The 26,247-nt window shown below is 42.0% G+C and overlaps 3 protein-coding genes across 6 annotated transcripts in view; 2 read left to right on the forward strand and 1 right to left on the reverse strand.

Annotated features, from left to right (window-relative positions):
• nup214 (nucleoporin 214) overlaps positions 1 to 5,167 on the forward strand; it is a 36,509-nt gene extending 31,342 nt beyond the window's left edge. Inside the window, exon 37 of one of the 3 annotated variants that reach the window (XR_009924764.1) lies at positions 4,743 to 4,765. Coding sequence is in view for 2 of the 3 variants with exons in the window: in XM_062413590.1 (XP_062269574.1) it covers positions 4,743 to 4,788 (46 nt within the window). In the remaining variant the exon portion in view is untranslated. Of the gene's footprint in view, positions 1 to 4,742 lie in introns of all 3 variants that reach the window. The other 2 variants (XM_062413590.1, XM_062413591.1) reach the window with 2 other exon arrangements.
• Positions 5,168 to 5,381: 214 nt separating this feature from the next.
• On the reverse strand, positions 5,382 to 16,167 carry fam78ab (family with sequence similarity 78 member Ab). 2 transcript variants are annotated; one of them, XM_062413595.1, is made up of 3 exons: positions 15,429 to 16,166; positions 14,340 to 14,643; positions 5,382 to 10,148 (listed from the first exon to the last, which is right to left on the reverse strand). In XM_062413595.1, exons 2-3 carry the CDS (start codon positions 14,600 to 14,602, stop codon positions 9,623 to 9,625), a joined length of 789 nt encoding a protein of 262 aa, XP_062269579.1. In that variant the 5' UTR covers positions 14,603 to 14,643; positions 15,429 to 16,166; the 3' UTR covers positions 5,382 to 9,622. The 2 variants fall into 2 exon arrangements, with proteins under 2 accessions (XP_062269579.1, XP_062269578.1); XM_062413594.1 differs by having other exon boundaries at positions 14,340 to 16,167.
• Positions 16,168 to 17,297: 1,130 nt separating this feature from the next.
• On the forward strand, positions 17,298 to 25,006 carry LOC133975601 (inactive phospholipid phosphatase 7). The gene is made up of 2 exons (XM_062413596.1): positions 17,298 to 18,154; positions 22,602 to 25,006. The coding sequence occupies exons 1-2, from the start codon at positions 17,692 to 17,694 to the stop codon at positions 22,988 to 22,990; spliced, it is 852 nt and encodes a 283-aa protein (XP_062269580.1). The 5' UTR covers positions 17,298 to 17,691; the 3' UTR covers positions 22,991 to 25,006.
• The last annotated feature ends 1,241 nt before the right edge of the window (positions 25,007 to 26,247 follow it).

Here is a 26,247-nt window from a genome sequence, read left to right on the forward strand (position 1 = left end):
AATCCATAATAAGTGAGAATTTGTGACACCCGATACACACAGGATATGTTGCACTGATATAAAAATGCTTTTATCAACCCGTCCACTTAACACTAACATTTTTTCTTTAATCAAGTTGTCCTAATGAGAGACCTCTATTGCGGACAGTGATGTTTCTTTTTCCAAGCTTCTTGCACCACTGATGTGAGAAGCCCTCACTTGTTTTCACTAAAGTGCATTTGAGGTCAGACCGCAGCCTCGGCCACGAAAGCTGCTTTTCTTTTTTAAGTGTAAGAGCCGAGCCGCAGCTGGCTTCTCGGCGTCAGCTCTAAATTCCCCACTCAGGTGAGCATTCTCTGCTTCCAGTTTGAGGTTAACACTTTAAAGTCCTGCGTCACCCAGGTTTACCGGGATCTTTATGTAATTTACGTCTGTTTTGCAACAGGAGACGTGGTTATCTCAGGATTTCATCAACATCTAGTTTTCAAGTCTTTCACATTGAATCTAGTTAATGCTTACTGTGGTTAATGCTATTATTTGCTGAATCCTGGGCTTTCCCCATTTCACAAAGCAAGCATCTAGAATTTGAATGCATGCTGCTGTCAGCAGATGTGTTTTACTGGCTGGATACAGTAGGAATCATTGTCATGTGCACTCTGAGCTTTAACATCGGTAATATCCAAACGCGATTGATGATACTGTCATGCCGGCAGCCTTTTGTATTGACTCAATACATTGTTTTCAAAGGAATCATATTATGCTCGCATTCAGGGTCATAATTAAGATTTCTGTTAATGCTTGAAAAGGTTTATGTTCTTTAATGTTCAGAAAACGCATCACTTTCCTCATTCTGTCCATTGCTGCAGCTCCTCTTTTCAGTTTAACAACTTCTAGCAAGTGTAGGAAATGTCGACCTCTGCTCTTGCTTTACCTGGATTTTACCAGACTAGCTGCTAGATGTGTATATGTATTATTATTATATTGTATGTGGGGCATTTTGATGTCACATCACGATAAGGCTGAAGTTTTGGCCGGTCTACTAAGAAGTATTTTCTGTTGAGGAGAGGAGCTCGCTTTAATTCGGGCTGTTGTAGATCTTTAAGGTACACAAAAAAGCCCCATGTAACGCACTAGAGAAAAGAACGACTGAAGAGCATTATATGTAATCTTTAGTTAATAGTTTCATATTAAAGGGTTAGGGTTAGTTTTTAAGTTTTGTTATTGTGAGTGAAGGCCTCCATATTGACTTGCATTAATTATGGACCAAACTTCTCATCATCTTATAATTGTGTAAAGGCTTTGGATGCTCTCCCTCAGCAGGAGCTTGTGATGTCTGGCTTTTATCACAAAAGCTGTATGTGGGAGACGTGGGATCCAACGACATCAAATGCTGTAATTACACTGACGGCAAATAAAGGTTGCCTATAAGTACCCCTGTATGCAAATATCGGGGAGTTACAAAAATGACAATTCCTAAACACTAATGCCAAAGAAATGTGATTGAGGCTTGATAGTATACAGATTACCCATAAACTTTACGGTAAATAACTATATACATATAAATGATACGTACATATTCAACTTCAAAAATGTTTATCATGATAAATAAAAAAATATGGTCTTTAATAAAACGTGCAGTTGACAATTAGTTTTAAATATTTGATCAAGCATACTGTAATGAAAAATAGTTTAGTTATTTAACTTGTCCATGAGAGTAAACTCATCGTCTCTTAATGACAAAGTGTCCAAAACTTAATTGATGCACCCATTTCTGTCATTTATCCAACTCTATTAACGTAATAATTTATACAATAACTTGTTGAACTCTGCAGGAACCCTGAGCCTGATCCTGACAATGTTGTGTAATGGAAGCTTTTTTGTTGGTCATTAGTTTGTCCTTTTTGTGTTGGTGGAGGGTCAAACAGGATACTACATCCTCGAAAAGCAAGCATGGTTTCAAACATGGTGCAGGTTGTGGCTTCATCATACTCTAATCACACTCCGACATACAGACAATAGTGTGGCTTCACAAAGTATTCAATCCTTGACTTTATCCTCATCTTCAGAAAATGTTTAGTTTCATACAGGTGTGTTTTCCACTCTACTCATTTAATTTATTAATTTCCAATATTGAATATTAAAAGGACCTGAGGTTCCATAAGACCCCTGCGTGAAAAGGCATCACTGTGGTTTCACTTCCAACTTTAAATATAGAATCTAACTTCTACCTTAGGACAGGGCCTACTAACTTTAACTGACCTCTACAAAACGTCTGGAAATAAAAGACTGTCTTATAATACTGGTATAATTCTAAACCATAACAGCCATGTGTACCTTTTTTAACTTACACCTCGAGGGTTCATAATCCCCCCCCCCCCCCCCAATGAAGGCTCCTGAAAATACATGGAGGGCCTGACTACACGCCCCACCTTCAGGAACAGAGAGACCCTAGAATAACTACTCCGGCGTCTGTTCTAGTTGTCTACGCTGAATGTGGAAAATACAAAGGTGAAATTGTACTTCCATGCATGTATATCTATAGCTCTGAAAATCGAGTAGGTGAGATTAGTTTGCATAGTCACTCGGAGGTCCATCCTGATAAAGATGAAAGCCAGGAGTTTGCCAGGAGTTTTCTGTGGATCAGTGGCTGATAAGCCCCGGTATTGACTGGTATGTCTGCCCTCCGAAGGGTCAAGGGCACGGGGGACAAGCGATCTATGTGGTTGTTTGGTTCGGAGGACTTGCTGCGAAGAATGATAGACAGCTATTGCAAGTCCTAACAGTGGCAACCATTTGAATTTTAACAGGAGCCCATGCAGTCGTGAAGTCATTATTTGGAAATACAAATAGGGACAGGTGGACGTCTGCAGCCAGCGAGACACTGCAACATACTCTGAGCCATATAAATATAGCTGTGAATTTGCAGCTCAGGAATGTGACCAGGATAGAATAGACGGTTGAGGCTGTAGGGTCCTGAACCGAATCCGGATGAGTTGCTGGACTCAGCCATTAACACCAAGAATAATATCAGCCTCCCTTTCCCCCACAGATTCACTGTGAAAGGACTTTTCACAGTTCTCATTAGAGCCACAAGTGGCTAAATCCCAAGCTTGTTTTAAAAAATGTGTGAGCCAATGTCCGCCATCATATATATATTTATATGTGGTGATTCTCTGAGCTGGTGCTAAGGGAGGAAATGTCTGCCTGCTGCTCACGCTGTAGACTAGAGATTAATTTCAAGCCCTTATTTACATGCCTAATGTGGCGATGAGGTGAAAATACAAAAACCCAGAAGAGCACTTTGTAATCCTTTGAGAACTCCTCTGGGAGTTATAACGGAGGTGCAGTGCAGAGGAGTTGAAAGGAGACTCCTCCTCCTGCTATCACAGCCATTCAGCATTACCTGTGCACCCTTCTTGCATTTCAATCACCTGATTCAGAGGCACACATTTTTATTTGTTTGACCCAGTGGCTGTGTGCCGCTACAAAGAGGCTCCGTAGCCCCGGAGAGGTAGTCATTGCTCCCTTGTCCATCTCTAATCTTGTGTGATGCAGCTCCGATGCTGTGAGTTTAAGCCATTTAATCTTTCTGATAACTCCTTTTGTCCCTTTTGATGAGATTACGCATATAAATTTGACAAATCAGGGTCATACACAACCCGTCAATATCAACCGTAGAACATATGAAGGAATAAGGAATCTTTGTTTCATGGGATGAAAATATGCAAAACAATAAAATAATTTTCTACTACTGGCTATTTAGCTTGATAAAGTATATCATTGTTTAGTATATATTTAAATATATATTTCTTCATTCTGACAACCATGCAAATGACTCTCCCATGCTGTCATTCCTCACTAGCATAAATGTCTATTATTCTGCACAAACAATAGACAATAACAGACAATAGCTCCCAGCAAATGCAATATTCCTGTTTGAGTAACATTTGCTAAAAATTATAGTTAACAGCTAAATCGTTAAGCATTTTTCTGAATGAAACTATGTGTTAGTGTAACTTTTTAAAGATTAATGTACACATTATTTACAGATAGATTTGGTTCTTTTCATGGAATAAACTGTTGAGCCAATAGTAATACCCCAAACAGGATATTCCCAGTCAAAACTCAATTTGAACTGTGTGTTTGAGAAAGGTATAAATTCAGTCAACAAATTAAATGAGTTTCAAGTAATTTAATTCCTCACTGGTAGAGGGGTTGCCAACATCAGCTACAAGAGATTTATTTATTCAGCTCTCCCACGAGTAAAATCTGACATTTAGAAGATTTACATGCAGTATAATAATATTTTGCAATATAGGTAGTTGAAAATTGAAGGGAAAAGAAATAAGTGTGTGAGTGACATGTCGGGCCTCCACATGCACCCAGCACAATCACTTGTTTATTCAAGTTTTCCCACGAATTTATTCATAACCTGACTTTCTGAAGCATTTTTATTTTGTTCTCTTTGCGTGTTTCTTTTTATGTCCCCTCCCTTGATTTTATCCAATGGCTTCATTCCATCACTCTGCTCTATCTTCTTGTATTGCTTTCAATCGCTGCCATTAAGAAAAAGAGGCACATACAGAGCAGTGACATCCCCTCTGATGCCATAGAAATCTCCTGACTGACTGTGCTCAGCAGCCTGTGTGTCGCCTCTGGCCTCTTTGTAAACGTGCAGGCTTTCAAGATTTTTTGAATTCAGCACTTTAGACAGCGTTTCTTTATTCTGGCTCATCTGGTTTCTGGTCTTTTGATGTTTGCAGGTCGAATGAGCCCAACATGCCTGATGAGGAAATCTCCCTGGAGTGACACATATAGAGATGAAACTAGCAGATGTGCTAAAAAAGGAAATGTGACTTCTTGTGTCCACCGGGCAGCAAAGAAAGTCTTTGTTGGAATCAGTTTGGATAAACAACTTAGACCAGTAAAGTGGGCCAATAAAAAAACCCTCCAATGTGTATTTTTAGGAGCTTATACCGATATTGGGTAAAAAATGTACGCTACCGATGTATTAGCCGACATTTAGGTAAAAAAGTAATTGTAATGATGTCGTTTTTAAACCCGTATGACATGACCATGAATTTCTACATTTTAACCATAAACTATATCATTTAACAAATGTAAATAAAAATAGAACTTGAATTAATGAAAGCAACAGTTTACACATCAGCAAACATAAAAGCCATTATTGATATGTCTTTGAAAAGCTCATATCAAGTGATATTTACAGCCGACTAATAAATCTGTATGGAGCAAATGAAAATAATGCATTTATAAATTGGAAAACCGTATATTGTGAAATGAGTGAACAAATAACTACCTCATTGAGGTGAATCTGCAAATTTTTGCAAAGAAAAAAGAGGAGAGACGACTGGTGACATTTGTTCATTTTATTCATTCTTGAAAAAAGTAACATTTTTTTTTTTTCCCCCAATGTTGTGCATTTTCACAGTTTTAAATAATTGCCAGAACTGACCCATTTTCAAGTATTGGTGTTAAAAGTCAAAGCTGAGCAAACAAACACACTGCTTGAACTATTTCAGTGCCGTTATTTCCAGAAAGCAAACCAAACAAAATGAAAAAACAAACATAATTGCTCGAAGTATCCATGTCAGGTTGTATTTCAGACACTGAATTATATTGTTTATTTTCCTAAATAAGGAGAATAGTGAGATGAACTGACCTGTGGAACATCCATTTTTTCCCCCTTAATGGTATTGAACCAATAATAAATATCAGGACATGAAGGCAGGTGGTCCTGAGTGTGAACTAGGGATTATTTATTGGTTTAAATAAAGGTTACTGTCTCACGAGGGGTCAACCAATAAATAAAGAGCAGAAGAAGAAGAACAGCAGAAGAACTGTAAAGGTGTGGGTTTAGGAGAGGAGGCGTCTGATCGCTTGGCACAGCCGTACAAGCAGAAAACGCTACCACCAATAATGTCCCTAATGGCTACATTTTGCATTTGTGATACTTGTCAGGAAATACAAATATACTGAAAGCATTTAATGATTAAATTAGGCCCATCATGAAGTGCCAAGAGCTTTTTTTTAATTCACAACTTCAAATGATACAATATTACACTGCACAGTTTTGGAGCTGTCCAGTTTTGGCACTTTGTGTGCTCCATACTGGAAAACCAATAAAGTGCAGCATTATCTTTCTGTGGCTGATTTCCGGAAGCGTATTGCATTTGTGACATCTCTCTGAATTTAAAATCATTAACGCAAAGTTAACTGACGCGCACAGGAGGCGATTCTGGCCTTTTCCATCAACATCAGACGCTGCTGATCGTTGACTGGCACCCCCACTCTGTGACCTCGGTTCCTCCCCTTCTTCTTTATATAAAAAACGTCGTTACTGTAGTTAATCCTCTGGAGAACCACATACATCACTCCCTGTTTGTTAGCATACAGGTGTGTTTGTGCATATGGCTTTGAAGCATATGCATGTGCTCAGACCGTCCACGTGCGGGGCTGATAATTGAGTACACTCTGCCAATGTGACACTGCTGTGACAATCAGATACCGCACCAGGCCTGCTCCTTTCCCCTCGGGGGGGTTTCTGTGTGTGTTTGCGTCCAAGCTCTCGATCCCTGTTTTATGACAAGGACGTACCCTGTCCTCTGTGTGTGTGTGTGTGTGTGTGTGTGTGTGTGTGTGTGTGTGTGTGTGTGTGTGTGTGTGTGTGTGTGTGTGTGTGTGTGTGTGTGTGTGTGTGTGTGTGTGTGTGTGTGTGTGTGTGTGTGTGTGTGTGTGTGTGTGTGTGTGTGTGTGTGTGTGTGTGTGTGTGTGTGTGTGTCATGACCCAACAACAGTAGAAGTACATAAGTGAAACTCATCCCTTCTAAATCCCCTCCAATGGGATTTAACACACAACTCGCATGAAAACACACACACACGTTGGGAACGCGTGTCAAGGTTTAATTATATTACACTTAGATACACCCTCTGTGGTGTCCATAGGTCGGATGAAGACATTACGTGGCAGTTCAGGACACAGTTGTTGTTTTCTAAGCGGACACAATGTGTTGTCAGAAACATATTCACTCCGCCGCAACCTCTCGACTGCCTGCGGCCCAGTTTAGGACAGTGGCAGCCTCAGATGCGTTGACCCCTGACCTCTGCTCTTTGACCTCGCTTACATCTCACCCATGACTCCAGCTAGCCTTTCACAGCGCCACTCGGCCCGGTTCAGTCCATGTAGGGCGTGTAAGTGTGTCACTGCAGATCTAATTATGACAGTAGTCCCTCACCAGCCTCATACCTCTTCTCTCCGGCTCCATTCAACACTGTTGTTCCCACGTGACTCTGCCCCGGTGCGCAGGGCATCACGGTTAGCACATGAGCCGGGCTGCAGGAGCAGTGCCTGATGAAGCCATGTGTGGGCTTACAATGTAATTATAATGTCCACAGAGAGAGCGAGTGCATGGATGGATTTGATCTTTGAGCTCTGGTTCAGCTGGATGTTATTTGACTTGTATACGTCATTAGTCTGAATGGAAGTCTGTGGAGCCTTTAGCCCGGGTTCGGGTTAGAGTTTGTCATTCTACCGAGCTACCATTAGAGTTATACTGGAAGTCAGACATGTTCCAATGGTTGTTGCAATTTTTGTTGTCTTTGCACAAATGCACACTTAAAGTAGTATTACTCTATGTATGATTTTAAAGTCCTGGTGGAGATATAAGCAAAACCAAGGTACTACACAGTGAAGTCACACTCAAAGAAAGGTTTTCTGAACCGAGTTTGAAGGCTTTGTTCACTCCGCAGAAAGGAGATGCTAATACAGTGAAGCAGCAGCTTACAAATCTTTGATGCTTTTTTTTTTATACTGGAGCCAAAACAAAGGAAACTTTGCATAAATGTTCATAGTAACTTAGAGCCTTTAAAACTGGCTTTTAACATGAAAACCTCTAACAAAGGTTTTCATTAATAGATGTTTATGTTTTGTATCTGAAGCCATGCCCAAGGATGAACATTTAATGTTTTGTTAAATGTTGGTATTTTGCAGACCAGAGCTGTTTGTTTAGTGTGCGTGTGTGCATTTGTGTGTAAGTGTGTGTGCACTGGCTGTAAAATAAAGGGAGACAGGCCCCACGTTTCCGCTGCGAGAACTACAACTGGCAGGGCAGAGAAGTGGGTCATCTATATGCCGAACGAGCAGCCGGGATCAAACTCACCCGGCTCCTGTTCTGCTTTTCAGCCTCCACAACAGATAAAGAGTGAGAGAAGGAAAGAGGGGAAGAAAAGACATGGGAGACGAGAAGTGAGAGGAGGAATAGATTGTAGATCGTTGTAGATTAACATTACAGATGAGGAGAAGTGCCAAATAATAGACCATTTACGTGAGACGCAGTTTTAAAGATTTAAAGGCTGCCAACAATAATAAATATAATGTGGATGATCGTGAGGGGAAAAGCGGACTGCTGGGATTAAAAGTTATTTCCCATGTCTTTTTAATTTAAAGTTTTGACAAACAATCCACAGGGTGGATGAAAAACAAAGGGGAGGATGTGAAAAGGGGCCCTGAGATGGAGGGATGAAGAGAAAGGATGTTGAAAGCAACAGCTCCCACGGAAGAGAATAAAGTGAATGAGGTTAATTGAGGAGTGCTTTTAAGAACCTTTTTGCTCAATTTGTTATTGCACGCATAGTTTAATGTACTCAGTGCCATTGACCAGGGTTTTGCTTCACAGGTGTTTTTCTGCACATAGTATCTCTTTTGCTGTGTAATGCACTCAAAACACACAACTCTATAACTGCTTCTACACATATTGCTGGTTGTACTTGTCCGACAATACATTTATCAGGTAAATGCAACAAAATCCCAAATGTCAGACGCGATTTATCTCCTGTCCTAAACCCACAAAGGCCAGCACCAGCAGTCTGGAAGAGATGGGACAAATGAGCAAATTACTGCATTGCACTTAGTTTAAGGCGAAAAAGTTTGCAGTGGAAAGCGATGTAAACTTAAGGCAGCATGGATTGAATGTCTTGCATGTTTGTTTGTTTTTGAAAAACTACTAAAATCTACAGTTAACCAATGCATTTTCCCATGTGAAACACACAACGGCAGCAACAGACAAAAACAAAATGCACTCTCTCCCAACCATAAATAGAAACACAACTGGTATTTTTAACACAACATTTGTGCATATCCAAGTATGGAGCATGTGCGAAAACATGGTCATGTAAATACTCTAACTCGACCCACACTCACAAACCTTGCATTGCTCGGCCCAAACAGCCACAATATAAAAATGTTCAAAATAAAAAAACCAAGAAATACTCTTGTTTTTCATTTCGTCAGTGACTTCATTTAGCACAGTGAGACCCGACCCAGTTTGAAGGTAGAATGGTTGCAGTTTGTTCACTCCAGTTTTAAAAAGTACATCCCCCTGCCCTTGTAGCGTCAGCTGGTCTTTTTCTCAGAGCCTTTCCCTCTGCCTGGTTCTCTCTCCGTCCGTCGTTTTAAAAACAGAAGAGAGAAAAGAGTAAAGAGGCGAAAAATAGACGGACATTAATGTCAACGAAGGGCGACAGCGGCGAGAGCTGGTGAAGAGCAGGAACAAAACAAAAGAGAACAAATCGAGAGGGATGATACGGTTGAAGTATCCAAGGCCAGCCTGGTCAGTGAAACAGGTCAGTATTTGGGTGGGATGACCACCACGGAGTCACCATTCTTTGGCCGCCACATCAGTACCTGGGCGTCGTTGGCGTTAGGCTTGACCATGGCGTTGGCGAGGATGGGCTCGTTCTTGCCGAGGATCTGGGGCTGCTCTTGGATCACGGGCTCGCTCAGGACAGCCCGCTGACCCAGAGGCTTGTCCGGGTCCACTTTGATGTAGAGCCGCATCCTCCAGCGGATTGTCTGCAGGACGACCGTCTCTGCGGTGGCCTGGTTGATGGCCACCAGCCACGTGGTGAAGCTCTGGTCACGGTGGATGCTGCTGAGCTGAGGCACATTGCTGTCACTGACTGGCACGCTCCAGGTCACGCTGGGGTAGAAATTGTCGTTCATGCTAACGCTGAACTTGCTGTCCCTCTTGGTGGGGCCCACAACGGTGCAGGTCTCTGTGGTGTTGCCGTACCATGGGTAGTTGACTCCATCCGAGTCGCTAATGGCCTGGATCTTTCCGTCACGCAGGTTCGGCAGCTCCCAACTTGACCTGGACGTTGAAAAGGAGTCATTAGAGTTGAAGCTGATAGCTATTAACTGCTTAGTGAGATTACTTCAAAAATCATCATCAAAAATGACTGACGCTGTATGAAACACTGGTGAACAACCAGTTAAGCAGATTGTTTTAAACATGTCCTTTGGATCTAAAATTGGCCATTTAGGATCCGGAAATCTTTTTAAAGATCCTTCGGGCATTAGGTGGAGACATAGGTTCTAGTGAGTGCCATACTACTTTGCTTTTGATCTTTCACCCACATATTTCTTGACCTGTCATTTAACTTTCTAGGGATATCAACATCTATTGCTGCCAGAGGCGATGCCAGATTACTCAAAACGGTTTAGCTCTGACAGAGTAAACAACACCAAGTGATTCCTGAGGTAAAAACCAAGCCTGTATAAACAGCCGAGCATTTGCATCTCTGTTATCCCCCTATTGCTGTTGCTGTTGATCCATCAACACAAGACAGACTCAAGAAGTCAATTCAAGGCCTCACACTCAACTCTCCACCATTTTTCAAACTGCTGTGAAAAAAATACTGTGCAATAAAATGTTGTGACACGCACGGCGGGCGTCACTGAACAGATCGAGTGACCTGGTACCTAAAGTCGGTCCACCTATCGATTTTCTGTCCACTGCGGGAGAGGGGCTACCTTTCATTCCCCAATGCTGAGGACCAGCAGAGCAGAGGAGATAACAGTGTGATCACGGCCACATGGCTTAGCCTTAGTGCCTACATGACCCGCTTCACAATGTGAAGTACTCACCCAGGGGGCCAGATTAGCAATGCATGCATTATTTTGTGTGTGAAGGTGCAAGTGTGCATGCGTGTGCACATGTACATTTTTGTTCCGTACAAAGAAAAAATCACTGAATTCTCTGGAGCTGATGCCTCGGAAAAAACAATTTAAAGCAGTCGGTGGCATAAACCCTCGAAAGCACAACTGTGCAGACAACATGGCCTCAGAAGCTCATTATACTTTATCATGAACATTTATTAATTCAGGTTTTACTTTCCATTGGATGCTTAACACCAAACCACCAATAAATGTCAGGCAGACCGTGACCTGTTCTTGTATGTGAATTGCTATGAAACTGAAAATATACATTCACCACGTTCCAATAAAAGGCCCATCGAGCAGAGTGTGGCTGCACACAGGCACAATGCTGCCGAGGGACTTTGTTCACGACTCGGTTTCGCGCTGCAGAGCTGTGGCTCACTTCCTGTCTGTGTCTTCAGCTTGCGGTGTGAGTGTTTGGGACCGAGGCCAGGTAATCAGTCACTTTGTTAAAAAAAAATGACTGGACTTTATTTTCAGTATGACACCTGAGGTCGTCAGCCTGAAAGCTGCGAGAATTCTAGTACAAATAACAAGGGGTGTAGCTGCCAGGGCGTTGGTCTTTGAGGGACTGTGGATTAGCTCAACTAATTTGAAAAAATAAATGATCGCTGAAGGAAAATTATACAAATGCACACTGAGTTTGCTGTAACAAGAACTTACAGGTTGCATTTGAATGTGCATGAGGACAAAAGATCTCCTGCCACGAGTAACGTGAATGCGAAGGTGAAATCAGCCCAAACTGTAACAATATGTACTTATGTCAGCGATAGAGTTGAGTACCTTATTTTCAAGAACAGAATCAGAGGAGATCAACACATGTGGATCATAAGTGTATCTGAGTTAATCTAACAAAAGAAGGTGCCGTATGTGGTTGCAACAGTTTCCTGTTCACCTAAACGTCCGGTTGTAGTTACCCCTGAGAGTGCATCTACTGACTGAACGATGGCAAAGTGGAAAACAGCTCATTCTAGGTTTCTGCAGCTTTGCTACAACATACATTTGCATGCCAAGGGCAAATGGTTTTGACTAACTGAATTCTGTTGACTCAAGAGACTGGATCAAATTTGCAGGAGAAGTTGTCAAGAAATGTGCAATGCAATCAATCAATCAACTACCGCAGGCTTCATCCTCACCAGGAGGGAGTGAGTTAATACCACACTGTCCCACATCAAGTCCATTGGCAGTAAGTTTTGTGTGCAAAATTAATGAACTCCGTTAACTTTCATTTGAAAATACGTCGTAGCTTTAACTGCTGTTTAATTGTCTCATTTCACTTCTACAACATCCCCTATTTTTAGCACCTTTGCGTCTGTATAGAACCACAGCAGAGCTCATTTAATCACTACACATATCAGTGGACTATACATATCAGCATGTGTAAATGCCTGTTTACAAAAAAACACTCACTTTAAAATAGGGAATATAATAATATATGAATTGCATTTTGGGGTGCATGAGCTACAGCGGCAGACAAAATAATGTAAATTCTGCATGAAGACGGGATTTGCCTTTGTAGACACTACGGCAAAGGTGGGTGGGTGCATTCCAACACTCCTATATACAGTGTAGTACTATCTATATATATACTGCATCTGTTACATCCATGTTGGTTACGTCTAACTTAGGATCACCCTTCCTCTGTGTCACTGGGATTGTCTGTACTTACCAGACATGCTTTTGGACAATGTTTAGTCATATTTCTGAATTTCCTATCTGCATAACTACATTTTCTCATTCAGTATAAAAGCATATTCTGTCATTTTTGGTTGACAGAGACTGTTACTGTAAACAGTACAACTTCATTTGACAAAAGGAATCGATCAGACCGACCTCTGAGACACTAACTTCACACTCACATGTGTGGGGCCGTAATGGGGTTGGGTAGCCAGGGGAGTGGGAGTGGACTGGGTCTCTAATCTTAGACGTGCAGCCCTCAAACATCCTTTGCTCCAGCTTCTACAGATAAAGCATATTCTGGGGGCCTGTCAGCTTGTGGTTAACTATTGGATGTAAGATGAATGCTATTTGTGGAGCATTTGTAGCAACACGCACACGGTGGTGAAATAAAAAGGGACATAAAATGCTAATATTTGGTGTCATAAATGTACTTTAAAGCTGCATTCGTAGCCGTTTGTCTTATAGATAACCACGAGTTCAAATATAACTGTATTGACGAGCAGAGGCCCAACATCCTGCTCTTTTATCTGTTGGGTTGCCTGAGAGCATGAAGCCATGAGCCAACATATATACTGCACACAGCAGAGCTGCAGATGGAATTAAAGTGCACTCACAGAGAAGTCCATTTATCTTCCTTTTCTACAAATGATAACTTACTGGAAACAGACGTCAACGTCTGTAGTATTTTTAAAACGGCGCCCAGAACGGGGCTGGACAGCTCAGATTCAACTGCAGACTAGTTTCACTACTGAAGAGGATTTTACTTTTGGAGCCATTCACACAGCCATTGAACTTTAGTCATATGGAAACAGGAAGTTTCACAAGCAGTGAAATTACCCTAAAAAAAGGTTTTCTGTTAGTGTTCGGAACAATCAGTTTAAGAAGTTTGGCAATCGTTATCTTAAGTTGGCTTTCTTTTACTTGTGTCTGAACTGGTTGAACTTTTTTATCTGCATATTCTAATATCAGCAACTCTGTGTTCCAATTCAGTGGCCTTACTTCTGTTTTTTTTAACTAAAGCACTGTAAGCACTGTGTGTCTATAGAGTATTTGAATAAATAAATCAACATTATATTAACAGGCTACACTGGGAATAATGAATTATCATGTTATTCTTTGGAGCATAATTTGTCAAGACAATAACTGTTTCAACATTCAAAAGGGGCCTGTTGCTTGCTCATAAGACAGTGAACTGAAACCTCTGAGTCAAACCAACACATGAAAATGTCACTGGTGATGTGGAGACCGCCTTTTTTAACTTTTCGATCAGTATTAATCGATTAATGTCCAAGTGATGGGTAGATTAGTTATTTGCTACTGCAAAGTTGTTTCTTATGTAAAGTTTTTTTTTCTTATGTAAAGCCGTGCATCACATTTGACTAAGACTTTCAGTAAAATCAGAACAGCTATGGATGTCTTTCACTGACAAGCACATTTCCGATACAATAACTTTATAAAGTACTTTTTAAAATGTAACAAGCCACTCTTGCTATTATAAGAGGTGGCATATTCAGCTAATGAACCCATCAGAGCTCAGATGGCTTTATATCGTTGGTGTTGTAGTTCAGTATCCAAACATTAACCCTATGTTCATGTCTCAATATTTCTTATTCATCCCAGGGGAGTATTCACATAGTGAAAAGAAAAGAGCCATGATACTCACATCCCTTTGTTTCCATACGTATTATAGAACTCCATGTGGTTGCACGCTTGAATCCAACCGATGGTCCACGTCTCTTGACAGGGCACAGGCGGCACCAGGACCTGGGCGTGTGCGCGAAAATGCGGCGTTCGGTAGCGCAGGACCACGCTGTTGGACTCGTCGATGCTGGTGGGGTTGGAATCGATGCAAGTGTTCACCTCCAGGACGATGACACTGTCTCGGAAACTCTTGGGCTTACACCTGATACTCTGGATGCAGCCCATCGCATTACGCAGCAAGACAATCCACAACAACGTCCAGAGGTCTGGAGGGTGAGGAGGAGGAGGAGAAAGACGCATGGGACACAGCAAGAAGAAAATCACCTCAGTTGGATCCTCATCACCCCCCCAAAAATTATCGGCGGAACAAAAAAATGATTTATAGCAATGTCTCGTAAAAAGCCATGCATTTGGGATCCAGAACAGAAAAGAAGAAGAGGAAGAAGAAGACGGGCTCAGCGAGTCTTCATATTTGTGGACCGCATGCTTTCCGGTGCGTAAAACCAACTTCATCAAACAAGCGCATGATGCAAGAACTTTCCTTATCCGTGCACTGATGCTTCATGCTGTCATGATACAAGTCAAGGATTCCTACACGCTGCCTACTCTGTCGCAGAAAGACGTGACCTTCTGCCGACCATGCATTGGAGAGGTGTGCGTAAAAGGAAAAAAAGTTCTGGATAATTACGCGCTAAATAATTAACAAAAACCTACTAATGTTACATCTTGGCGTCTCGTTGCTCTTTGTGGGATTCTGTATTACATTATAGGGCTGCTCCTGAACTATGTAATCTAAGGGTTGAAGCTCTACAGTTTATCCATCTGGCGAGGGATCGAACTTGAAAAAAAAATGGACATGTATGAATGACAGCTGAGATGTTACGCTCGCACAGTGTCCATTTAATCCGCAATAGCCTCAGTTCATCACGGGGGGGAAACGTGTAATACTTTAAGGGCGTCTTTTGCGTAAATGCATGTGCGGATTAAAGGTTAATGGACTGTGATCCCCCCCCCCCCAAAAAAAAAACATGCTTAAAAAAAAGAAGTCTACCTATAAAACAGTTCAGCAGAAAGTCTCCAGCAGCAGACTGTCTCCAGCGGCTCTCCCAGCCCCTCGGTCCCACAGAGAGGTTTATAATTCCTTTATCTGCTTTTCAGCCGCGCTCCTTCTGCCACACAATTATTACTATCATCTATTTCGCCGTCCCGCACACGGAGGCACGCAGCCCCTCCGAGAGCGCCCACACCTAGGCGAGTTGGAGACGGAGCATCGCAACATCCACAGGACACCGCCGCGTCAACTTCAGCGCCACCGGATCCATGCGTAAATGTGGGGATGAATAAAGACATGACGCCTCCGGAGGGACGGGACGGGACCGGGACGATCAGCCGGGATGAAGTCACGTACACCCGTTCGACCCTCCCGGCGCGATGGGATGCGGATCAGCCTAAATTCCGGCGCAGGCTGTCAGGTCTCCGTGCTGGTCCCATCGCTGCCTCGGCAGGTTCACCCCCGCTACGCATTGGTCTATTTCAGCTGCCTGGGAAGCGGCTCTATAAGTATCTCAGGCACGACACTTCCGCCATGGGCCGCAAGCATTGCTGGGAGATGTAGTGTTAGGGGCTCTATGTTGGGTGCGGCAAAGCTGGTCAGAAAACAGCCCCAGAGCACGTGAGTTAGGCTTCAATGTAAATATTTTAATAAATGTGTATATTTGATTAATAACTACAGGAGATAGAGAGGATTGTATTATATTCCAACACACTCCATTTTAAATACAAATAATTATAATCGATGAGTTCATAAGTATAACTATTATAGTATTAGCCCATTTTGTATTTTACTGATTCATCATATTCCTTACATGATTTAACTTACAATGATATGAGTTGCAAGTTAAATAACAAGGTACTTATAAATAATAATTATACTATTTATAGAGCACTTTTCAACACAAAGTACAAAGTGCTCTATACAGAAAACTAATGGTTAAAATAGAGAAATATACTGAAGAATGACTTAAATATAATACTAATAAACGTAATAAAACCCTATTGATTTTCATTTTGTGAAAATAATAATTGTAATGGGCTATGAAACGTTGTATTGAATTGTTTGCTTTGTTAATTATTGTCTTGTGAACGATGGGCAGATTATTTAAGAATATTCTTTCTGCTGCTTTTTAATTAATATTTGAGAATTCGTTTTTTAGTTTTTAAATAGTTTTCTTCAGTCAACGAATGATATATACTTATATATCTGTAGTTCAACCTATTATCAGTAGTTATGTCAACAACCCTTATTTTAAGTAGTTTGCAAAGTGGTTTCTGGGAACGTGTTATCAGTGTTGACAAGTCGGCTGATCAATTATCAATCCTCAGTATGGTCTGAAGTCTGGCAATCATATTTTGTTCTGTGGCTTTCCACCACTATAAAATATGTATATTTTATTATTTATTCGTTTATTTTTTCACTTGTTATTACTATTATTGATTAGTTTTGTTGTGGGACATTGGTATCAGTTTTGATATGAGAAAGCCCTCCCTCTGTCTCCATATAACAGGAAATATGATGTGGTATGTTTAAGCACCTTGGAGAACTCCGCTGTGTAGCAGAGCGCACTTCAGATGGTGAATCTGGTCCGTGCGTAAACTACGTATCATGCGCACGGAGCGGCCAAACGGCACAGTGGCTGCGCTGCTTTGTCTTCGCCCTTCCTGGTTCTGGTTGTGATTGTTTACTTCTTCAGCCCGCATCGCTTTTTGCTCCCATCACCTCCTCGCCTCTCCTCCTCTCCGCCGGGACATCGGGGGTGTTATTGAGGCTGCAGGGGACATTTAGAGTCATGCTGTGCGCTTCGTATAGCTCCTCATCCTTCTTGCCCTGGTAAGATGACAACACCGCGTCGTGCGTATCCCTTGCACCTTTTTCGAGCCTGCGCTTGTTTTCCACAGATGAACGTGCAGTGATGTACCAATCTTGTATGTAGCTGAGCAGCGCCGGAGCGATACAAGACGCGCATGTTGTTATTTCATCTCCATGCTGCAGATCGGGTTTCAGTGGATTGGCCGAGCTAAATGCCACTCACTGCACTCCCCCCTGCCTGCATGGTATAAACAGCATGGCCAGCGCACATTCCGGTGGCTCTAAATATATCTGTTAAGGCCACAGGAGGAGGAGGAGGTGGGGGTGCTGGGAGGTTTATCCTGGGACATTTCCCCGGCGTGGTCGACCCGCACCCACTTGAATTATCTCCCGGAAGATTGACAATCGGCTGTCGCGTCCACAGAGGCGAACTTGGCCCCATCCAGACATGCCCTCCACTAACAATGCGCGGTCCAGGGCGCGGGAGAGAAACAACGTCCTGAGCAGACCTGAGTTCATGTCCTTGAACCAACCGCTCCCCCGCGGCCCCGGTCCCGGCCCCTCCGAGAGCCGAGGCAGCGCCCGGCGACCGGGCCAAAACAAGCCGCAAGCAAGCCAGCCGAGCGAGGAACCTACCGACACTGGCAGCAGGATGCCGGAGGAGGACTGCATGCAGCTGAACCCTTCATTCAAGGGAATCGCCATCAACTCCCTCCTCGCCATTGACATCTGTCTGTCCAAGCGCATGGGGGTGTGCGCCTACACGTCGTCCTCGTGTGGAGGCTGCCGCTCCATGGTCACCCTCTTAGCGCTCACTGGGCACGGCATCACGTGGATCATTGGCACTATCGTGTGCCTCACACGGAGTAACACTCTGGCTGGACAAGAGGTCCTGGTCAACCTGCTGCTTGGTAAATGCCACATCACACTCAGCCACCAGCCTGTCAAAAACACGCAAATACATCTAACAGTCGACGCTCCTCCTGGGCCATGACAATATGGAAACGTTTAAACAAAGAGTCAGCTCATTTCGAAAGAGCTGGAAAGCATATGGATGTGAGCCTTAAGTGGCCCACTTGTGAAATAGCTACTCTGGCCTAGATATCACGTGCTATGCCAAGCTTTGCTATGGGGGACAGTGTTCTTTTTACTTCAATCCACTTTTGTTCTCACCTGGAGAAACAGTCAACTGTTCCAGGCAATGAATAAGGCTTTGGACATACAGTCACATGTCCAGAGAACACATTAGTTTAAACACAGGGGTTTAAGCAACGTCTAAATGTTCTCATCATGCAGGAGTGTGCACAACACTTTCTGCCAAGGTATATTTGAATAAGGGCATATAAATTATAATGAATTATTGTATTATTGCTTTATTGATGGGATCTTTACATGCTCTACAATTCATTAATCCATGATTTGTTAACTATTTATTAACCTTAAGATTATAAACCCATCATATGACCTGATAAATGGGGTTCATTATTTAATTAGTTCTCACTAACGCACTTTCTGATACTAAGCCGACCTGTTAATATTAATATGACTGACACTTTGTACATATTTTTGCTCCATATTCAGACAGAATGACAACACTTGTCATTTTGTAAGGTAAAGTCAAAATGTTGTATTAAAAAGTGAGATTTGTTTCTCACAGATATCTGTCAATCATTTATATTTTAACCCTTAAGGTCTAATAAATCCAATATAGCATTAAAACATTAACCATCACTCAACTTTTTGTACTCCGTATACTGCATGTAGTAATAAACCACAATGTGATGCAGCGACACACAAACAACTCTTTTAGAGTGACCAAAAAAAAAAAAAAGCCCATTTTCATTTAGTTGAACCTCTCTATGGCTCATGATATTATGTTGTGCTACAAAGTTTCAGCTGCAAAACTAGATGCACATTGATGGGCTCCCATTCATTCCAAAGCGAATGGATTCACTAACATTTCAAGGTCCCCAAAATATGCTCAGAAATGAAGCTTGTAAACAGATGTTATTTGATGAGGTTTTTTCCCCATGGAACCATACATAAACAGATCTTTGTTGTTGTTGATCTGTTAGTGCATTGTTTTTCTCTGCCTGGGCTGCATTTTTAATTCAGCATATATTACAGGGAGCATATGACACAAAATCAAAATTGTAAGAATGATTGGGGCAGCTGTGGGTGTGTGTGTGTGTGTGTGCATGCATGGGTGAATACTCACACACACACACATGTGCAGTCTGGAACCAAACCCAGATTATTGACCAAAAAGCAGTACAAACCCTCCGGCTGTAGCCACTCTGAGCTCTGATTGGAAGCCAGTAAACCTCTGGATTTAGGACACAGCTGTATTGTGTTTGGGACATTGTTTAATCTCAACTGCTTGTTCATTATTTGTTGGTCCTGCGTAATGTCAAGTCTGTCAAGGTCTGTCGGGGAACAAATCTTCCGACATATTGAACAGTGTTTAGGGGACTTGAATTTAATGCTGATTGACAGTTCTGATTTGTTTTTCATCAGTCTCGAATGATCCAGTCTACTATTAAGATTTCCTGTGCCGTGCTGATATAGTGTTTGAACTCAACACGTCAGATGCACAGCCTCTGCATCCCTTGAATGCAGAGGCTGTTCCCACCCTTATCAACTAGTGCAGCTTTAGTGTTTTCCATTTTTCTTAATTTGTACCACTAAGTTCTTCCAGTGACCTAATTACTCTAATTTCTCAAAGAGTCAGGGTCTAACTTAAAATAGTGCAACTCCATTCAGAGTGTAGTAGAGATGTAATCAACTCCTCTGGTTGTTTCAGGCATTGAAAAAGATCTGGAAAGTCAAGATTCTTTTCGCATGACTAAGCAATCAACCTATGTCTGACGGAGGCCCATAGACGTAATTAATATATCAGCAGGATGGTCTGTGAGGATTCTAAGACTTATCATTTTCTCTCCAAACCCTAAATTGGTGTCGGGATCCAGACCCAAGCGTGATGTATCTAATGGATGATAAACTGAGTTTATGTCACTCTGTCCCTATATTGTTTCGTCCACTCTTGCCGCTCTTCATTTTATTTAATGAAAAAGCTTCACAACCTCTGTGTTTGCTCCCTTCCCACCACCAAATGGCAAACACTTGAAATTACCATCTCATTGTTGAACACAGTAGAGCTGAGGAGACGGATATGATGGTCAACTCAAACCTTGTAATTTCCATTGCCACCAGGTAGGGCGCTGCATCCTTGTTATGGGTAGATCAAGCTTGATCCAGAGGAATAGATTTTTGGAGACTTTACTAAAAACAAATTACAACAGTGGCAAAAGAAGAAATGGTAAGAGATGGACTGCCAAACTTCCTTCCGATTATGGCCATTGTAAAAATGTATCAGTGATGTGAGGCTATAGCCGTGTCTCAACTCACGGGCTGCGTCCTTCGAGGATGCAGGCTGAAATGAGATGATCTGGTCTATAGAGGCCTTCCATGATCAGTGTCACCAGCTCACCCTTATTCAGTTACCTAGCAACAGAGCTGAAGTTGTAATGACCCTTGGTATTTTAACATGTGTACTGTTAGCTGTTTGTATAGGACATCGTGTCCCTTTCCTGGAGACACAACCTCTTTGAAAACCGGTTCATAACAGAAGCACAGGGAATCCTGGGGATAGGCTGCGCCTGGAAGAATCCACCCCTGGGAGCTTTTGTTTCTTCAGGATGGAAAGATGCATTTGTCGGCTGCATTTGAAGGAGGCTTCAATGGCATCGCTGTGACGCAATCGTTCTTCAAATGCAGCCACTGAGGGATGCAGCCCTTTCATTGAGACGCAGCATTGGTCAGCAGCTCATCCTCATTAGAGTAAATAGACTCAGTGACAGATACTTGCTGCAGTGGGAAAGAAGAAACTCTGAACCATCAAAAACTAAGCACTGTACTACCGCTGTACTCCATCTGAACTTATGAGAAAACAATAGGCATTGTGGGATTTTCTCTCAATGCAAGTTGATCTGTGGCAGCTGATTATCTGTCTACACCTGTTCCACTTCTTAGAGGTGGAGTAACTGTGCAGGTTCCCATTGATCAGCTAATCTGAGTTCAGCACTCAGGAGGTGACTCACTGCTGGAGAGCGTTTGGCTGCTTTTTAAAAATCTAACACTGTTGTTTGTGTGTGATCAATAGCTGTGTGTTGATTGACGGGGGGGATGACCTCAAACATGTTTTCACGCTGGGTGGACTCCAGCCGTGCTGTCTGTGTCCGGATGACGTTTCACAGCACAGGATTCTTTTTTTTAAAACCGCTGCAAGGAGTAATACCAGTATATTTGCACAATTACCTCCACATTCTTGAAGACGCTGGTCATTCAATGCTGTGAAACAAACTTAATCCTCGCTGCTGCTGTAGTCAGCTGAAGGGCACCACAAACAGGCTCGCAGATGATAATACGATGTGTCATCGCTCACCTTCTGCCTCCACTCAGTGCTTTTGAGGTGTTCGCTGCCACAGCGCTGCCTGTTTGTTTTTTAAATTTTGACAGAACCTGTTCACCTCTTCTTGGTTCCCTTGTTCTCCTTTCGTAAAAAGACAGCACCTTACCACCAGCCTGCCTTTAAGGAGCTGGAACGGAAGTTAAAATAATGGCCCCATTGGGACGGTGCGTGGGCGAGTGGAATAAGAAGTGGGGCAGCGTAACCAATGTGTCAGACAACTGACAGTTATTTAGTGGGGGATCGGTCGAGTGTGTGCGCGAGTGTGCGTGTGTGTGAGAGAAAATGGCAGACAAAGATGGCGATGGGTAGGATATTTTAGGGAGGGGTACAGTTCTATGAAAGGCATCTGCAAATGACTGGTATGTCGACTCTGCGCAAATGCTGCTTAGAGTTATTCTTGTTCACCAATGTATCTATTTACATATTAGAACCAGTCGACTCACTGCATTATATAAGAAGCCCTGGTCAAACCAGACTGTATCGTTCATTTATTCAACAAAATTTAAAAAGGTGCTTTGAGCTTAATGGTATCAATATATATTCACATCATGGATCAAATGTCAGAGAAGTCCACCTGTTAGTTGTTGAGACATTTCACTCGAAACTACAAATGTGAGCTAAAATGATTAGGATTTTATATAACAAATGAATACGCTGATAGAATATGATGCATTTTATTCTTTAAACTTGTGGTTCCCACATTTTTTAGTATTAAAAAAGTGTCTGCTTGGGGCCAAATGTCACATAGTCTTTTTATGTTGTTGTAGTTTTTACTTTTACTAAAGTACCTCTTCCACTACTGGCATTATTTGGGCTGTAGCACATCTTAACTACAAATTGTCAGTTTTCATAATATAACTAATTTTCTAACTCTCTCTCTCTGACAGCCCTCATCCTTGATGTCATGACGGTGGCTGGAGTCCAGAGACTGGTGAAGCGCAGGGGTCCCTGGGAGATGATGCCGGGCTTAATGGACTGCATCGCCATGGACCTCTACTCCTTCCCGGCGGCTCACGCCAGCCGAGCCGCTCTGGTTTCCAAGTTTTTGCTGTCCCACCTGGTGTTGGCTGTGCCGCTTCGCATCCTGCTGGTGCTGTGGGCCTTCCTGGTGGGCATTTCGCGGGTGCTGCTGGGGAAGCACCACCTCACCGACATGGTGTGCGGCTTTGCGCTGGGCCTGCTCCACTTCAGCCTGATGGAGTCGGTGTGGCTGTCATCCAGCACCTGCCAGACTCTCATTTCAATAAGCACATTCAGCTGGAGCCCTTTGATCTGAGCTCCTGATAAAAAGCTACGCTTGCACGCTCTGCATATTTGATACACTAACCCTGCTATATGAAGGACTTCGAAAGGTTTTCTAAGTTATTTTTCTAAGGGTCTGAAGTTGCAGGCTGTGAATGGGGAAGCACTAATATCTGGATGCACATGCTGGCTTGCATGTAATGCTTCACAAACCCTAGTATCTCCAGTCAGGCCTCTACTGCTTCTTCATAGTAAAGGGAAAAAATATGGCGACTGCAAACTGACAATAATTTGGTTTAAGAATTTTCCCTCTATTTAAATCTTTGATTCACATTCAGTATGAAAGCTGGTACCGTTCATGTATAACTGAACCTCTTTTCACTCGGCTCTTTTTTAAACTGTTGTGCCTCCTTCTCTTCACAATCTTACTTCTCCTTTCTTCCGCTCTGTAACCTCTTCCTCTTTTCTCTAAGTATCAAGGGTTCTTTGCTTTCATTTTAGGTTAGTGAAATACTTGCACCATGTTAAACCCTGAATAGAGTTCAGTGTATGGCTGTAATATTGGATATGACACTAAAATACATGAAGTGACTGTTGTTGGATATTCCATATTGTTTCTAATTGGCATGACTTAAGATATTTGAGTATTTCTGATGGGATCCTGAATCTGTTTACCGTATGTTCATCTAATATTAGGCTATTTTTTGCGTTAAACTAATTTCACATAATTTTTTTTTTTTACTCTGTCAAATATAATTTCCTTCATAGCCATTTACCATGTTCTTTAATGAGTTGAAATCAAAAACATATTTTCATTGCTGTCTGCACATCAGCCTAACAGATGTTTTCGGTTTGACAGAGACCATGTAAGTGATTCTATGCCCCAATAAACAACTAAAGCGTGAACACTATGTGTGCGCGGATGCAAAGCATCGGTGTGAAGAGCAGTTTTTAAGAAATTTGCCATTATTTTCTAAATGTGTTTTTATAGACACTTGAAAGACACAATATCTTTTTCTTTGTTATTCTCCGAGTATTTCAGTGCAGTGGTATGCTGTGTAAATACTGTACATTAGGTCAGTTTGATCTGCACAGCGATCTTTATTACTTGTTTTGAATTAGTTTCTTTTCCATCTTATTAATAAAATGAAGTGAACTGTCAAAAATTTGGAACGCCGGTAAACTGTTAAACCTCACATGGTGCAACACAACTCTTTCTTCCAGTCATTTTGAATGTTTAGTCCTATAAATGATAAAAAATGTAGAAATAAATGCATTCTGATGATGGCATGGGATCAGAATACAAGATAGATAGATTTACATAGATAGATTTACACTGTGAGCAGAGTATATACAGTGGATTGCTCGTGAGCCATTGAATTGCACAGAACTTGCGACATGGAGCCTCAGTGGTTTGTTACCAACAGATATGGTTTCAGTTTAGGCCTCATGGTTGCCTGGTAACTGAACTGCTTTGACTCTTAAGACAAAGTCACTAAGTGATAGAGATTTGATCCCGGCAGCAAACGGCTCATGTATTTTATTGCAACAGTATTTTGCAATGGGCTCTCAGACTTGTTGACTCCAATGTGATTCATTATCATTGAAGCTGTGTGTCTTCACCGCGTCAGCTTTCCTGTCACACTTCTCTGACCACAGGCAATCTGACAGGAAACAGCACCTGTGCATTGGTGTGTGTGTCTGTGTGTCTGTGTGTGTCCTGAAAATCATCTCTGGCTGAGAGAGTCGGACGGTAAGAATTTCAATATCTTTCGCTGAATTTTCAACAGTCAGACATTTCTTATGTGTTGCCTGGCTATGCACAGTCAATGACCAGAATACATTGTTGCAAATATCTGAGGAATATTTCCAGATGGTTCCTCCGCTGCCTGAAGAGGAAGCCTTTCCTTTTTGCATGTGGAGATACACACTTGACAAACTTTATCCTGGAAATCCAACACCATCAACATCAAGGACTATGCCAATGAACTTTATATTTAAGGACTTTTCCCTTTGGTTTCTCAAGATGAAATAAAACTTGACTACTCCTCACTCTGTGTTTTTATCATGACCGAGTCACAGGTTCTTACAGGATGATTTGTCTCCGATAGCAAGGCACCAGAGGCATCACAGTGTGTTACAAGCTCCAGGATTGTTTGACTCTTGCGACACAACGAAGGCCTCGGCAGCCGCTGCAGAACATGTCCCCAAAATATCCCTGTGAGTAAGTGCTGATGGTGCTCGCAGGCCTGTTTCCTCATGCACTGAGTCAAGAGACACCACACTTCCCTCTGTTGTGTCTCTGCTCCATTCGTGCCACTCTCTAAGTTACATATAAAATATACAAGAGGTAACATTAGACATCTGAGCCACTGAGCTCCCGTAGGTGTGTGAGCTCTGTTCATGCTACACTGCCCAACGCCTTTATCAGGGGGAAACAATGTTGAAAATGTCAGCCAGTCTCATGAAAGCTTGTGTACTACGAAATAGCTACATAACCATGACATCAAATTAAACATATTAATGTCACTAACTTATAGACATGCATGTTTTGTCTTCTTTATTAATCCTTCATGCCATGAAATGCAATCTGTTAATCACAAATATGACTGTCTCTCTTAGAATTTTTGTAATACTTGCAAAAAAATGAATGGCTGTCTGTGATTAATACGATTTAAAAAAAAGACACATGCACCAGCAGCTGATGTTGGGTTCACTTAATTACACAAACCATTCGAGAGGATGGAAGAATGGTTGAAGAAGAGTGAGACAAGGGCTCCCTCTAGAGGAGTTTGCTCGACTACGCCCCAGAACTCCAGAAACGAGGCTTGGCTGTTATAATCATGAAATCTGGCAATGTTATTAGGGCCCGAGCACCGAATGGTGAGAGGCCCTATTGAATCTGTAAGGATTTTTATTATTATTATTATTATTATTATTATTATTATTTCCCTTTGGGGGGCTTTTTCAGGGTCTAGTTAGATTTCTATTTGGAAGAGGGGATCTGGGGATAAAACATTTTTTTGAACGTAACCCTATATTGCAACTACTGATGTTTGTCTCTGTTTTGATTTGACTTTACTGCATCTCTATTAAGTCACATTGAAGATCTTTTACAGCAGAGGTAAATCCTACTGTTATTATATTCCTGTATGTCAATCTAGTTCAGGTTAAAGTTGCATTTATGATGTGCAAGTTAACACAGGCTTAAAAGTACATTGAGTATTGGGCGAGAAGGAACAGCTCAGTAGTGCAGTAGTTCATTTAAAATAAAACCCTATCCATCTATCC

This window comes from Platichthys flesus, chromosome 19, assembly GCF_949316205.1.
Source record: "Platichthys flesus chromosome 19, fPlaFle2.1, whole genome shotgun sequence".
NCBI lineage: Eukaryota > Metazoa > Chordata > Actinopteri > Pleuronectiformes > Pleuronectidae > Platichthys > Platichthys flesus.

Bases quoted from the DNA above. Each gene is read 5' to 3' on its own strand.
- fam78ab (XM_062413594.1), bottom strand. From the start codon at position 14,890: ATGAAGTTGGTTTTACGCACCGGAAAGCATGCGGTCCACAAATATGAA. The intron at 10,149-14,339 runs GTGAGTATCATG...TTCAACGTCCAG, and splicing joins ACGTATGGAAACAAAGGGAT to GTCAAGTTGGGAGCTGCCGA.
- LOC133975601 (XM_062413596.1), top strand. From the start codon at position 17,692: ATGCCCTCCACTAACAATGCGCGGTCCAGGGCGCGGGAGAGAAACAAC. The intron at 18,155-22,601 runs GTAAATGCCACA...TCTCTCTGACAG, and splicing joins CCTGGTCAACCTGCTGCTTG to CCCTCATCCTTGATGTCATG.